This window comes from Arvicanthis niloticus, chromosome 5 (assembly GCF_011762505.2).
Source record: "Arvicanthis niloticus isolate mArvNil1 chromosome 5, mArvNil1.pat.X, whole genome shotgun sequence".
Lineage (NCBI taxonomy): Eukaryota > Metazoa > Chordata > Mammalia > Rodentia > Muridae > Arvicanthis > Arvicanthis niloticus.
In genome coordinates, this window is record NC_047662.1 from 17,009,996 (window position 1) to 17,024,518 (window position 14,523).

The 14,523-nt window shown below is 52.2% G+C and overlaps 1 protein-coding gene across 1 annotated transcript in view; it reads right to left on the reverse strand.

Annotated features, from left to right (window-relative positions):
- Window positions 1-14,222, reverse strand: part of Ece1 (endothelin converting enzyme 1) — a 104,100-nt gene extending 89,878 nt beyond the window's left edge. Inside the window, exon 1 of the mRNA XM_034503141.2 lies at window positions 14,079-14,222. Within this exon, the coding sequence (XP_034359032.1) occupies window positions 14,079-14,081 (3 nt within the window). The 5' untranslated portion in view covers window positions 14,082-14,222. The remainder of the gene's footprint in view (window positions 1-14,078) is intronic.
- Window positions 14,223-14,523: the final 301 nt, after the last annotated feature.

Genomic DNA, 14,523 nt, shown 5'->3' on the forward strand with positions numbered 1-14,523 from the left:
TCTGTGTAGTTCTGGCTGTCCTGGAACTCACTCTGTAGACCAGGCTGACCTCGAACTCAGAAATCCTCCTGCCTCTACCTCCCAAGTGCTGGGATTAAAGGCGTGCGCCACCACCGCCCGGCCCATCTCTTGTTAATTCTTACCTCACCTTACTAACTTCTCCAAGCAGACTTTTCCCCTTGGGGAGCAACTCTTCTGTCTGGGGACAGGATGGCTCCTCAGCCTTTACCTTACAGCACACACTACTCTTAATCAGACAGCCTATGTCTAGCTCGTACTGGGCAATCAATAAACGGTTGGCATCGGCACTGTTGTGATTGACTGACTGATTGATTGATTGATTGATTGATGATTGATCTATCTGTATGTGTTTGTATGCCTGTGTAAAGGTCAGGACTCAGTTCTCTCCTTACACCGTGTGTATCCTAGGCATTGAACTCACACCATCAGCTTTGGTGACAGGCGTCTTTACCCACTGAGCAATCTTGCCAGCCCTTCACAGATACCATTAGTCTCCCTAAACTCTGCTCTGACCATGGTTGGCAGCTTGAAGCCTCTCTTCCAAAGCTCCTATGTAGGAGGCAATAGGATGCTGGGAAGAACATAGCCTCAACAGCTCAGGGATGCAGGTTCTAATCTCAGCTCAGCCACTGTACTAGGTACATTTCCTGATGTTGAGATCAACTGCTTGGGGGTCGAGGTGGGGAGGCAACATAAGGGAGGCTTATAGTTCAAGACAGGATATTGGGGCTCAGATGGCTCAGTGGTTAAGAGCATGAGCTATTCTTGCAAAGGACCCGAGTTCTGCTCCCAGCACCCATGTTAGGCAGCAGACAATCACTTGTAACTCCAGCTCCATGGTGAATCTACATCTCTGGCCTCTGTAGACACACACACACACACACACACACACACACACACACACACGCACCTGCACATGGAAAGGCAGGAGTCATGCTGTATCCAGGGTCTGAATGACTAGCTCAGCTTTCTCTTTCTGGTTCAGTCTGGAACTTCCAGGCCTCAGAATGATGCTATCATCCAGGTCTTTTTACCTCAGCTAACCCAATGCAGAAACTCTCTAATGGATGTGCCCAGAGGTTTGCCTGCTAGGTAATTCTACATCTTCTCAGCCACTTTAAGCTGGCTTTGGGCACGATGCCCAAACTCCCCGAGCCACCATTTTCTCTTTTGATTGAGAATTCCCAAGGTCATCTTGATTGTTAGGAAGGGAATCTCAAGATTGCTTTACACTGATTTCCCATATTGAGTGATAGTCTGATGGTGGAAGTAACAAACCAGCATGCCGGGGGACAGTGCTGGGTCACCACAAACAGCTGTATAACCAGTTGGAATTTCCCAAGTGAAATCTGCCACACACCCCCCCCCCCCCCGCAAGCTGAGACTCGGGGACTCAGCTGGAAATGCAGGTTTCTGAACCCCACTCAAAACCTAATGAGTCAGGATCTCTGGAAAGAAAGTAAAGATGCCGTGGTAGCCAGTATTCCTCTTGGTGGCTCTCCCACACACCCGAGAACCTGAAAAGCAATGCCGTACAGTCTGCTTCCTGTGGCCCTAAACTCCCAGGAAGGCTTAGCACATGCTGACAACACTCACTAGAAAGGTGCAGATTCCAGCCCTTGCACTAGCACAGCCTGTGACATTGAACACTGGGTACATCCGTTAAGAGCAGCCTTCCCTGTGTCTAATGGCAGCTAATGGCCTCAGAGTAGATGCTATGAGCAGAGGAGGTGCTGAGTGTGGGGCAGAGGGTCCTCACAAAGCAGAACAACAGGAAATGCTCCCCTATAGGTCTCTCTGTAGCAACAGGCACTCTAGGGATGGAGTCAGTGCGTTCTGGAGACACCCCACGTCCTAGGCATCTCCAGAGGCAGAGACTCTCCCTGATAGAGGGCAGACATTTACCAGGAACAGAGGCAGAAGGTTAAAGAGAAAGCAAATGATGAATTGTCTAAGGTGCTGTGGAGTGAGCAGGACGTAAGTCACATCTCCCAGAACAGATGTGCAGGGCAGCGGAGCTGACAAGCCATGTGGGTGAGAGTGCAGACTCCGTAGCCAGGCTGTTCAGATTCACTTCCGGCTCCGGCTCCGACACTCCTGGCTCTGCCTGGCTGGTAAACTTTAGGCGTCAGTTCAAACAGCAAATCCCTGGGTCCAGTTAGTGGCCCGTCCCTCTGGTTCTTTAAAGGTTCCTGCCCACACTCCTACACAATACCATCCAACATCTTCCCTGCTGGCGTGTCTAGCTCTCCAACAGGCTTTGCTCACGCTTCCTGGAGAGCCCAGATACCCCATGCCTGGCACCAGATGCTAGTTCTGTTAGAATCCCACCGTTGTCTGCCTTCCAAGTTGCCTTCCTCCCCCTTCCTCCCGCATCTGTCCTAATTCCCCTTTCTCCCTCTGATGCTGCCCCTGGATCTGCTAGGGTTTGAACTTTTGAATTTGTTTTCCTAAGGGTCTCAATCTGCTCATCCCAGAGTTGTGCTGAGGAAAGACTCCTGAAGACCTACTGTGAATTTCTTCCCATCGTAGATGAAGCACAGGTCCACACAGCTGCCTCGGCAGAATGACTCTGGCGGAGAAGTAAACTGAAGGAGAGTAATGAATGACCAACACGCACTGTGCTTAAGAACTTCCACTCGACACCATGAGATGGCTCACAAAGCACTTGGACTCTGAAGCCAAAACACCCAAGTTCAAATCCAGTTCCCAGAACTAGAAAGACGGCTCAGTGGTAAAGAGCACTGGCTGCTTTTGCAGAGGACCCGGGTTCAACTCCCAGCACCCACACGGCAACTCACAACTGTCTGTAACTCCAAGGTCAGGAGATCCAATGCCCTCTTCTGGTCAACTTGGACACTGCACATATCTGGTTCATATGCATACTTATACACATATATACATATTATGTACATACGTACATGCAGGCTAAACATTCATATATATATATATTTAAATATATATTTAATTATATATATTATATATTATATATATTTAATTATATATATTATATATTATATATATATTTAAATATATATTTAATATATATGATATATATTTATATATATATAAATATATATATTTAAATATATATATATGATAAAAGTAGATAAAATATTTTAAATCCAGTTTGGCCATCTTCTGGCTATGAGAGACCAGTAGCCCTCTGTGCCTCAGCCTCCCCATATGCAAAACAGGAAGTGCCTTCTAGTGGGGGCTGATGGGAGGAGCCAGGAATTTATGCCACAGCACACTTAGTCCTGTGCCTGGCACACTGCAACCCGTCAACAGAATCCATCATTATCAAAGATGGGCGACCCCCACAGAAAGAACAGGAGTAGCTCTGAAGCAGAGTCACTGGGCCACCACCAAGAGCCTCCAACTAAGCCCCGCACCTTCTCTGGAGCAACTCAGCCTGGCTGTCCTCATATCATTTCTGTCACTGAGTAAAGCAATCTAGGGGAGAAGGGTTTGTTTTGGCTCAGAAGAGACTTCGGAAGAAGGAGAAAGAAGAGTAACGGAGGAGGAGCAGCCATGAGAGGAGATGGACCATGAGCATGTGGTCAGGAGAAACAGCAAGGAACAAGGGACATACAGCTAAGATGTAAGTTAGAATAGCTCAAAACCTGCCTAGTCTAGGCTTACAGTTTATAAATAAAATACCAGGCTTCTATGTCTCTGGTAGTGGCTAGCTAGAATATAGTAATTTATATTATATAAGATGGGCCAATAACACGAATCTCCTCACCTCCCTTCTACCCACATCCTTCAGGACTGGGAGAACAACATGGAGATGGCTGCAGCCCCTTCCGTCTCTTCAAAAGACTTAAGACAGGGCCTTGGGAATAGAGTTTGTCTTACAAGCAAGAGGATCTGTGTTCTACCTCAGAACCCACACAAGAAAGCCCGTGGGTGGGGCCATGCTGGAGCCATGGCTCATCACTCTTGCAGAGGGCTGGGGTTTGGTTTCTGGCTTACAACTACTTGTAACTCCAGTTCTAGAAGATTCGGTGTCCTCTTCTGGCTTCTGTGGGCACCTCCATGCACATAGTGTGCACAGTCATGTAGGCACATACAATGTGGATAGATAGAAAAGACAGATAGACAGATGGACGGATGGATGGACAGACGGGTCTTTAATTAATCCCCAAATTAGGAAGGCAAAGACAGGCAGATCCCTTGGACTGGATAACCAGATGGCCTAGCTGACTTGGTAAATTAGTGACCATTTCTGTTTTGACAAACAAAAACGGAGGGCAGGGTACACAGTGCATGCACATGCACGTGCACATGTATGCACACATGTACAAACTTAGGTCAGAAAACCATCACAGTAGCAATAGTCCCCATTACTAATTAAAGGCTCGCCCTGCACACCACCTCCAGGCCTGACAACTTGTCATCTGTCCTCAACCATGCCACACAGTGTTAGCATCCATCCTAGGTCAGAGAGGCCCATTCACCAAAGGACCCCAGCTGGGACTTCGGGGGAGAGAGGTGAAACCCTTGCCTGTTGGCCTCAGAAGCAACATTCCAAACAGAAAGAACACAGGACCAGGGTCCTGGATCCAGCTCTGAGTCACTGGATGGCTTGCAACTAGCTCTTGTCCTCTCTGAGCCTTTGTGTGTGTGTGTGCGTGTTTAAAAGTTTGGAGAACAGGAGTGCAATATTGATGGTGCACGTGTTGTGTGTGTGGTATGTGCATATGTGTGTATGCAGGTACATGCTCCCATGTATGTGTGGAGATCAGAGGACATCGGATGTGCTACTCTATTGGGCTCCAACTTTTTCCCTTGAGGCAGGATCTCTCATGGTACCTAAAGCGAGGCTGGTAGCCAGCAAGCCCCCGTGATCCTCTTGTCTCTGAGCCTCACAGTTATCTGAGTGTGTGGCCACGCCCATCTTTTTACACAGTGTTGAAGATCTGAAGTCAGGCCCTGATGGGAGCACCAAGCATCCTTATTTACTGAGCTATTTCCCCAACTCTCCTCTCTAGTCTTTGTCTCCCCAAGAGGAAGTAAGTCTAGCGGACGCCTACATTCCATTCTCAGAGACTTCTGTTGAACTCTCTTGCCCTCTTACGTCTCCCACACCCTGCCCACTGTTCCTGGAAGAACAGGAAGAAGTCCACTGACCACCTAGATAACTCGAGGAAGAAGTGCCATCAAGAAGGAACCACAAAGCCACAGAACAGCCTCCAGTAGGGCTGTAGTCGAGGGCACAGAGCTGGTGTCCCTTGTAACCGTGACCCCTGACCTTGTTTCTCAGTTGGCAGGGGAAGTAGGCTCAGGTCCTCTGGGCTCCTGGGAGCTGGGCGGTGAGAACTGGGTCACCTTGGGGGAACGGCAAGGCTGAGTTCAAGTGTGGGTTTGAGATGGGTCTGTCCAGTCAGTGATGACCCTGAGCCTTCCTACCAGGAATGGTGGTCTAGGATTATTTTGGATGGCTATCCCCTACCCTTTTCTATTCCTACAGCAGCTAAAACCCAGACTCTGGAGCGGCATAAGCACAGACACGTCCTTAGGTCAGGGCACGTCTCTTATTGGACAGGGCTTCTCTGCCTCGCTCCTGCCCCCTACAGTCTATCCACCACATAACAGCCAGAGCCTTTCTGAAACAAACCCAAAGGAGTTGTCACTACATAGATGTCCTCCAGGGACCTGACATCACAAATAGAATGAAATGCCAATTTTTCCACTTACCCTCCCGATAAGGGCTCCCCTGACTACCCCCTTCCTGTCCACCTCTTCATACTCCTGCCCGAAATGCCGCCCCTCAGCCACGTCAGCCACCCTCCACTGTGACGTGCCAAGTCCTCTGGCTCCGTCACAGACTCTAGCGCCTCCTGTTACTTCTGCCCCAAATTCCTCCTCCACATCTTTACCCGACTGCCCTGCTCCTGACTGCCCTGCTCCCGACTGCCCTGCTCCAGCCACCAACTAGAGCCTCCACATCTCAGCCACTCTCCCACGTCTCCCATTTTGCTTCCTTCCCTCTCTCTGACATAATGTCTCTGGCGGGTGGCTTTGCACGTGGTGTCAGATTTTCCCCTCACTGGACCTGAGCTCCTTGCAGGCTGGGATTTGATGACTGCAGAGATCTTTGGATGAGCCCACCTTTTCTCCTAGGGCCTTCTGTCAAGGTTCAGGGCAGCTGAGGTTATCTGGGTCCAACCCCGGAGGTAGGAAAGTCCTATTGATGGGAATAAATAGACTTCGAATGAGGGAGACCATCAGAAGCCAAAGATGGAGACCTTCAGTGTGATGCTTGGCAGAGGGTGGGAACTCAGGGTCGGGGAGGAGAAGGTATGAGCCTAAGCCATACAGCCAATCGGTGGCAGGACATACCCAAGGGCGAGGGGTCCCCTCCCTTCCATAACCTGAGGAACACCAGGGACAGTGGAATCCAAACCTAGTAGAATGCAGCTCAGGATTTGCCAGGCCCCGAGGGCAGGGGTGGGGCTTAAGAGGAGGAGCCAGGGGCTGAGACAGACAGGCCCTGGAAGCACGTTCCAGGGCAAGCACTGGGCTGGTGACAGGAAGGGGCTCTGAAATGGAACACCCACGTCAGAGGACGGTGTGGCAGCTACATAAGTCAGACGCGTATGGACATGATCAAGAATGTCACGTTGGCCCCAAACAGAGAGCAGCCCAAACATTCGTCACGGATATTTACAAGTTTATCTACCCAACAGGACACAACTCAGTTTCACAAAGAGCAGATTCTGGAACAGGCACCAGGAGAGGTCCCTCAGAGACACGTGGGGGTGACTCTGAGCTGATGGGAACCAGGCCCCGAGGAACTCTCGTGTGTTAAAAGTTGACACTGTACAGACGCTCACAACCAAACAGTGCGTGGAGCTTGGGGATTCTTACGGAAGACTAGGAGGAAGGATTGTGTGTCTCCAAAGGGGACAGGAACTCCACAGAAAGACCAACAGAGTCAACTAACCTGGGGGGCTCTCAGTGTCTGAACCAGCAACCAAAGAAGATACATGGGCTGGACCTAGGCCTCCCCACACATATGTAACAGATGTGCAGCTTGGTCTTCATATGGGTCCTGAACAACTGCTGTGGGGTGGGGTGGGGGTGGGGGGCTGTCCCAAGCTGTTGCCTGTACGTGGGATAGGTTCTACTAGCTGGGCCGCCTTGTCTGGCCTCAGTGGGAGAGGATGCACCTAGCCTCATAGAGACTTGGAGCGCCAAGGTGGGGAAGATACTCAGGGGAAAGGGGAGAGGGGAAGGACTGTGGGAGGAGGGTAACCGGGAGGGGAACAGTGATCGGGATGGACTGTGGGAGGGGGGGTAACCGGGAGGGGAACAGTGATCGGGATGGACTGTGGGAGGGGGGTAACCGGGAGGGGAACAGTGATCGGGATGTAAAGTGAATAAGTAAAAAAAAAAAAAAATTAATTTAATTAAAAAAAAAAAAAAAAGACTTGACATTGATCAAGTCCATTCAAGGCAAAGACAAGGAATAGCTCTCAGACCTGGGACAGCCTGTCTGTGGTGGGGGACTGATGGGTGGGCCTGTGGGAGCTGTGGAATCAGTGGCTATCTTGGTCCAGATGTTATGCAGAGGAACATGCCCTGGGACCACCGCTCACACTTGTGGTATCTCAAGATCTCTGTGCCAGTGTTGTCTTAGCACAGTTGGGCAGTGACAGCGGCTGGGACCTATGAAGCCCCTGGACTCTCCAGCACTGAACTGGGCTCCTGAAACAGGGTTTGCTTAAACTCTTGCAACTACTGTCCAGAAAAAGTTCCAACGGTTCCACGTAAGAGAGGAAACCAAACTCAGAAGACACAGCAAAAAGTCGACATAGGATCAGAGGCAGATTCAGCTTAATGGGTAGAGTGTTTGCCTGGCATGCACGAGGCCCTGGGTTCAATCCCCACCGCTGCATAAACCTAGTATGATACCTGCAATTCCAGCACTCATGAGGTAAAAGCCAGAGGCATAGAGACTCAAGGCCCACTTCAGCTACATAGAGTGATCAGGCTATATCAGAATGATCCAGGACAGCCTGGGCTACATGAGACCAATTCTCAACAGTTAACTAAGCAATTTTAAAAAGAAATGAAACCAGGCTGGGAGGTGGTGGCGCACACCTGTAGTCCTAGCGCTCAGGGGACACAGGCAGGCAGATCTCTGAGCTGCCAACCATGGTCTACAGAGTGAGTTCTAGAAGAACAGCGAGGGCTACACAGAGACACCCTGTCTCAGGGGCTGTTTGCTGTTTGCTCTTAAGCCTGCCAGTGCCCCCTGCGGCCCCTTCTTCTCTGACCACTCGTGCTCAGTGGACTCCATTCTGCAAAATAATTGCTTAGGAAATGAATCCTTTCTCTCTCCCCATAAGATGCCCTGCACCCCTCTCCCAACCACACACATCAATGACGTCACTTCGGTCCTGGACCTCAGCCCATGACTGGGGTGGGGGTGGGGTGTCTTACTCAAAACCCTGGCTTTCCAAGCCCAGCGCCTGGCCCCAGAGCACTGGGAGGCCTTGAGGTTAACGTCCCCACCCTTGACGCAAGCCAGAGTCTGGATTCAGAGAATCATAAAACGTTTCTTTAGAATAACAAGAGCTGCCACAGCTGTTTCTCTGTCTTTTCCTGTGCCAGCTCCGTTGAGCATGCCCTGGCTGACCATCCCTCTACAGGGCACAAGGCCAGTGTTCAAGCTCGTATGAAACATGCCCACCATCGCCTGACAGGCCCACACATGGTCAAGGCTGGGCTCAGTATGCTGACCGCTCTACAGGAGGTGCCTGAAAACGGCTGTGGATTGTTCCAGCCAGGTCGTTTCGCAAATGGGGAAACTGAGGCCTGGGAAGAGAGAGTGTCTTAGTGGGAGTCTTTGCACTTGGGCCTTGATTCTCCTCACCAGGCTTGTCTGGGGCACCTGCAGGGGCAGCAGGTGGGAGGGGGAGGCTCTGGCTCCCGGCAGAAGTAAATATTGACACTCTGTGTTTACACTGTAATCCGAGTCCTCCTGGCTGCCGCCCACGCCCACACCCGCACAGCCTTGGCACCCCAGCCAAGAAGGCAAAGGAGCAGGCCAGGAGGTGGGCTCGGAGAAGCCTCTTCTGGGCCCGAGGCTGTGCCGCCTACACACAGGAGGCATTTGGTCAGAAATCCAAGGGCACCTCCAGTCAGGGTCCTAGGCAGTGCCAGACTTGGAGGGGTTGTCACTAGAGCCAGAGAGATGGGAGGTCGGATTGGGTGCCTGTACTAGCTCAGCGCTCATCAGCGGTAGGACCCAGACCCACGAATAGAGAGCAAAGGCGTTCCTGTCAGCAAAACAAAACAAACAAAAAACAAAACCAGACCACCAGTCTTTCAGCCTGGCCAACACCCTGTCCCAGGAGTCCCCAACACGCCTGCTTGTTGCCCAATAGTACCGTCTCCATCTCCAGGAGGCTAAACGGAGTGGCAGCTAGGGGCCAGAGCCTTGTGGTTTCCAGTTCAACTCCTCAACTCCCAAAGCAAACTCCAAGCATCTACTTTCACAACCCAGACCTAAGAAGCCTTATCCCTGGACTTGAAGAGAGGATGAAAGCGAGTAAGGGGGTGGGGGGGAGGCAGAAGTCCTCACCCCAAGCTCCTGAGTGGCTCCCCACTGTCTTTAGAATAGAGACACAAACCCCTCATGTGGTCCTCCCTGAGAGCGCCTGCTCTGGCCAGCTGCCAGACACCAGCCTCAGCACCCTGCGTGAGCGAGCGAGCGATTGAGAGCCTAGAGGCCAACTGCCTCAGTCTTGCCTGCACAACATCTCCGCCTGAAGCCCCGCCCCGGTCCCACTCAACCTTCTGTGTCGGTGGGAGCTTTTAGTTTTCACCACGTACTTCTGGCAATCCTCTTCAAGGTGGGATTACAGACTTGTAACACCAGGCCAGGCTCCACTCACTCATTCATTCATTCATTCCTCTGGCTGTAGCTTGAGGCTTGAAGAATGTTAGTTCTCACGGAGCCTCTACGGATCCCCAGGCCAGGTTCCTCACCCCCACCCCACCCCACCCCACCCCCCACGTCTCCATAGCAACAGGAAATGCGCTTGTCATTTCCTGCCCATCGGCTTGCCTATCAGACTGTGGCAGAGACCTGTCAATCTCAGCCACACTGACCACAGCCCAGAGCCTCATGCTGCCCCAGACTGAGTTGGTGGCTGCGTGCACTGATGATGGACAGCACACTGTTACTAGAAGTGGACTCGACAGAGCAGACATGCAAACACTATCTATTGGCTGATGGTTTCCTTCCTTTCCTCCTGCTCTCAAAGCTCTTCACTCCTGAAAGGAAGGGCAAGTCTCTATGGTTCCTAGAAACTGGGGCCACTCTTTCCCAGAAGGCTACCGGATCCTTCTTTGCTAAAAACTGAGGCAATGCAAGCAAACCATTACCGCTTGGCTACTCCGCCGCGAACAAACATAGAAACATGAAAAATCCAGAGTAACGCGGTTTCCAGGACAGGCCTGTTGCTCAGGGCAAGGTGGTTGTCACCATACTCTCAGAATGCTTCCTCTCCTATCTTCAAACAAAAACGCTGTCCTTGCATTTTTAATGACATCCACATGTTTCTATGTCGGCACCCTCAGGATAGCCTCCTCAAAGCCAGAAAACGTCTGTCTGTCCACATGATAGGAAAGGAAGCACAGAGAGGGAGGATGATTGACCTAAGGTCACACAGCAAACTCAACAGGACGCCAGGATTTAAACTTGAGACCTGGATCTGGTCTTCAACCTCCTTCAGCATCCACCCTCCCCAGCGTGGAATGTGAAGGACTAGCTCCCGAAATACAGTAACCAGAACAGTGTGGGAGTCTGAGCTGCCTCCGCCTCAGCCCCTCTGCCTGGTTAGTCCTCCTAGCATCTGGCAGGCTCGTGTCTTCTCCACACTGTAGCTCTGTGCCCCTGGACCACCTCCTTCCCATCTCTGTGCCTGCTGCTGGGTGGTTTGAGGACAGCTGGAGGTAGGAGATATAAAAAGCCTCTTGGGAGCCTTCATCCTACAGCTTGCGCTGAGGGCGGACAGAGGGAGGAGTATGTGGGGGTGGGGGTGGGGGCTTCCGACAGGAGGCCATTAAGAATACTGCTGATTTTCTGCCAAGAGGTTAGGGACCTGGGTGGAGAGCTGGGATCCAGGGCGATCCAGGGCCAACAACAGGAAACGGCCTGGACAGGGCAAAGGAACCCCATTAGGCACCTGGGGGACAGAGGAAAATGTGGGCTCTCTGCTGGTAGGGTGGGAAGCTGGATTTAAGATTCAGGGTAGAAGTAGCCCTGAATTCCAGCCCCTCTTGGGAACTGGCAAGAGAACCAGCGTTAGGGGAACCCAAGGAGGCCTGACGTCAGCCCTCACCTCACCCACTCACAGTGCATCAACACTGTGCGTCAGCAGACTACATTGGGCTCCCGCCTCTTTCCCTGGGCAGGGCAGTAGAGGTCTCTGCTCTAGATCCCGGCTGTTTCCCATGCCTGCTTTTTCCCCTCTTGCCTGTTCCCACATACTTGTGGAAAACCAGCCCTATACTAGTCCTGCACTGAATAGTCTGTGTCCTCACACCTCTGGTCTGATATCACCCAGGTTTCCCCTAACTAGAACATGTCTTCTTATTCAGATTGCATCGGCTTAAAGACTCTCCCACCTCTCCAGCCAGAAGGAAACACTTGCTGGGCATGACATAGCCACCACCCTGAAGGACATGGCCCCTGGCCTGAGGACGTTTAGGAACAGGTAGAAGCCCTGTCCACACAGTTTGGGCCACTTCTTCTTGCCTTGTACAAGGTCCGGCACAGAACAAGCCTCCTATAAGTCTCCGTTAAATTAGAAATAAAACACTCTGTTTAAATCACTGTCACCCAAAGATGAGAAATCTGAACGGTTCTTTCATTCCAGCAAATAGGTTGGATGGTTATCAGAACTTCCCAAGGTTGTAAAAGAAAGTAAACGGTATTCGAGCCAAACACTCTTGCTCGGATTTATCTCAACCTGATTCCCAACAACATCCGGGGAGATAGGAACCAGTATCATCTTTTTTTATCTTTCTTTCTTTCTTTTTTTTTTTTTTTTTTTTTTTTTTGTGTGTGTGTGTGAGAGAGACAGGGTTTCTCTGTGTAGCCCTGGCTGTCCTGGAACTCACTCTGTAGACCAGGCTGGCCTCGAATTTAGAAATCTGCCTGCCTCTGCCTCCCAAGTGCTGGGATTAAAGGTGTGCAGCACCACTGCCTGGTTCTATTATCATCTCTTGATAGGGACAGCACACGGTGGAGTTATAACCTGACCAAAGTCTCTGTGGGGAAGTGAAGGAGCTGGGATTAGAACCCAAATCTGTTTGGGGCCAAAGTCTACGGTCTTTCTGATGGGCTGTGAAGCTTTTCAGGTCAGAGATGGCTCAGCCAGTTAACAGCAGTTGTTGCTCGCACAGAGGAGCCCTGGAATCAGTCCCAAGCACCTACACTGTGGCCCATATCTACTGCTCCAGTTACAGGAGATCCAACACTCTCTTCCGCCCTCTGCAGGTACCAGGCACACGTGCAAGCCAAACACGCATACAAACAGGGCAGGGTGGGTTGGTTGGTAGTTGGTTTATTTGAGTTCAGGCTGCCCTTGAACCCAAGATCTGCCTGCCTCAGCCTCCTCCCCAAACACTGCAATCAGAGCATGCACGACCACACCAGACTTTCTGGTACTTTGTAAGGAGGAAAGCTGCCCTATATGTGAGCAGCTCAGGCCAGGGTGGGTACCGAGAGAGGATGTAGTCTCTCAAAGTCTCTCTCCTTTTTATTGCTCTCCCACTTCCTCAAGCTTTAAAGCAAGAGCTGGTCCACAGGTGACGAACTCCCTGGCCATGAAGCTACCCAAGCAACACATTCCTGGGAGATTCTCAAAGGGAGAGGTAGGCTGGGTCCGAGATGATCTCTGGGCACCTTTGTGGGGAAGAATTAAGTCATCAGTCTCTAGAGAGACAAATGATGTCTCACGGGAAAGATGCCAGTGGGTAAGAGAAAAACGGGGTGTCTAAGGGGGACTTAATTTCTGGTCAGACATGGGTTGGTCCTGGGGTTGTCACTGAAGCACCTTCACCTCTCTCCATGGTACCCCTCCATTCTTCAGTGAACCCCTCAGGCTTGGAAGGGACATCACAGATGTAGGCAAGTCTCTGGGACCAAAAAGCAGAGAACCCAGGCGGATCTCCTCGGCCCACACAGGGTGTCCTGGGTCCAGTGCACACAGCAAGAGCCCAGCTCTGGGAGATGCAATCAGAGGTCTCCAGGGAGAGAAGCAAGCGGCTCTGGGTGTGATGGAGAGGTAACCAGAGGCCTTGGCTCTGGCCAGAATCAACTCACCACCCTGAAGCTCTGAAAAGCAGCCAGGTCTGGATTAGATGGATGTCAGGCTTGAGGCTTGAGCCCCCAAAGAAATTTTCTTCCTCGAGGACCCCCTTACCCTGGTGCTTTGCCCACAGGATTCAGCACTTGGATCCTCCTCTGAGGATTCCTTACTGGGAGATGCTGGAACACCAGATAACCCTCAGAACCTCAGACTATCCCCTCCCCTCTGAGCTATCCTTCCCCTTCTCATAAGCCAAGCAGCCACTGCAAGATCGGGAGAAAAGTGTTCTAGTCTCCCACGATGTCTCGAGCGTTCCCGAATCCCAAACCCACTTGAACTATGCGGGGTGCGAGCTCAAGTCCAACTAACCCTGACATCTCTGAATCGACCCGGCCTAGCTCTCCACGGTCTCCACAGCAAGTCAAGCCAAGCTCAGGGACTTGCACACCCCAAACCTATCTCACCAACTATCCCCCGAAATCCAGCACGCGACCCCGAGTCTTCCATGCCAGGAGCAGCCAAGCAGCCCAGCACCAAGGTCCTCACGGACCGGACACCCCCCCAACTCCCGCCAGGGTCCAAGCCAGAGAACAGCGGGAACGCGGGCCTCAGCTGCAGGGGACGCCCAGCTCGCACCGAACCAGCCAGGATGCAATCGCCGCGCCGCTGCCGGGACCGTCGGGGCTACATGGAGCCGCAGCAGGCTGCGGGCGTACTCACCATCGCTCGCGGGCTCCGAGCGGCCGGGCTTTGGATGCAGCTCTGGCTAAGGCTCCGGCTCCGGCTCCGGCTGCGCTGCGCTGTGCTCTACGCTCGAACCTCACGGCTAGCTGCCCCGGCGGCGCGCGCGGCTGGGGCGCCCAGGCCAGAGGGTGGGGCCCGCCGCAAACCAATGCTGAAGCGCGGGGGCTGCGGGCCCCAAAGAAACAGCCAATCAGGAGCGTAGGTTGGACTCCCCCACCCCGCGGACTCCTTAACCCTTGGCTTGCTGGAGCGCTGGCTAGTCTAGCTGCCCCCGGATACCGGTGGGTCTAGGGGTGCGCGTCCGAACCTCCAGCTTGATGTGCCTAATCTAGACCTCGCCGGGACCCGCTCTAGGGACAGACGGAGCCGGAGTCAGGCCCACCTGTGCCCTGATGGGGCTCTGGGAGTCTAGACGACCTTT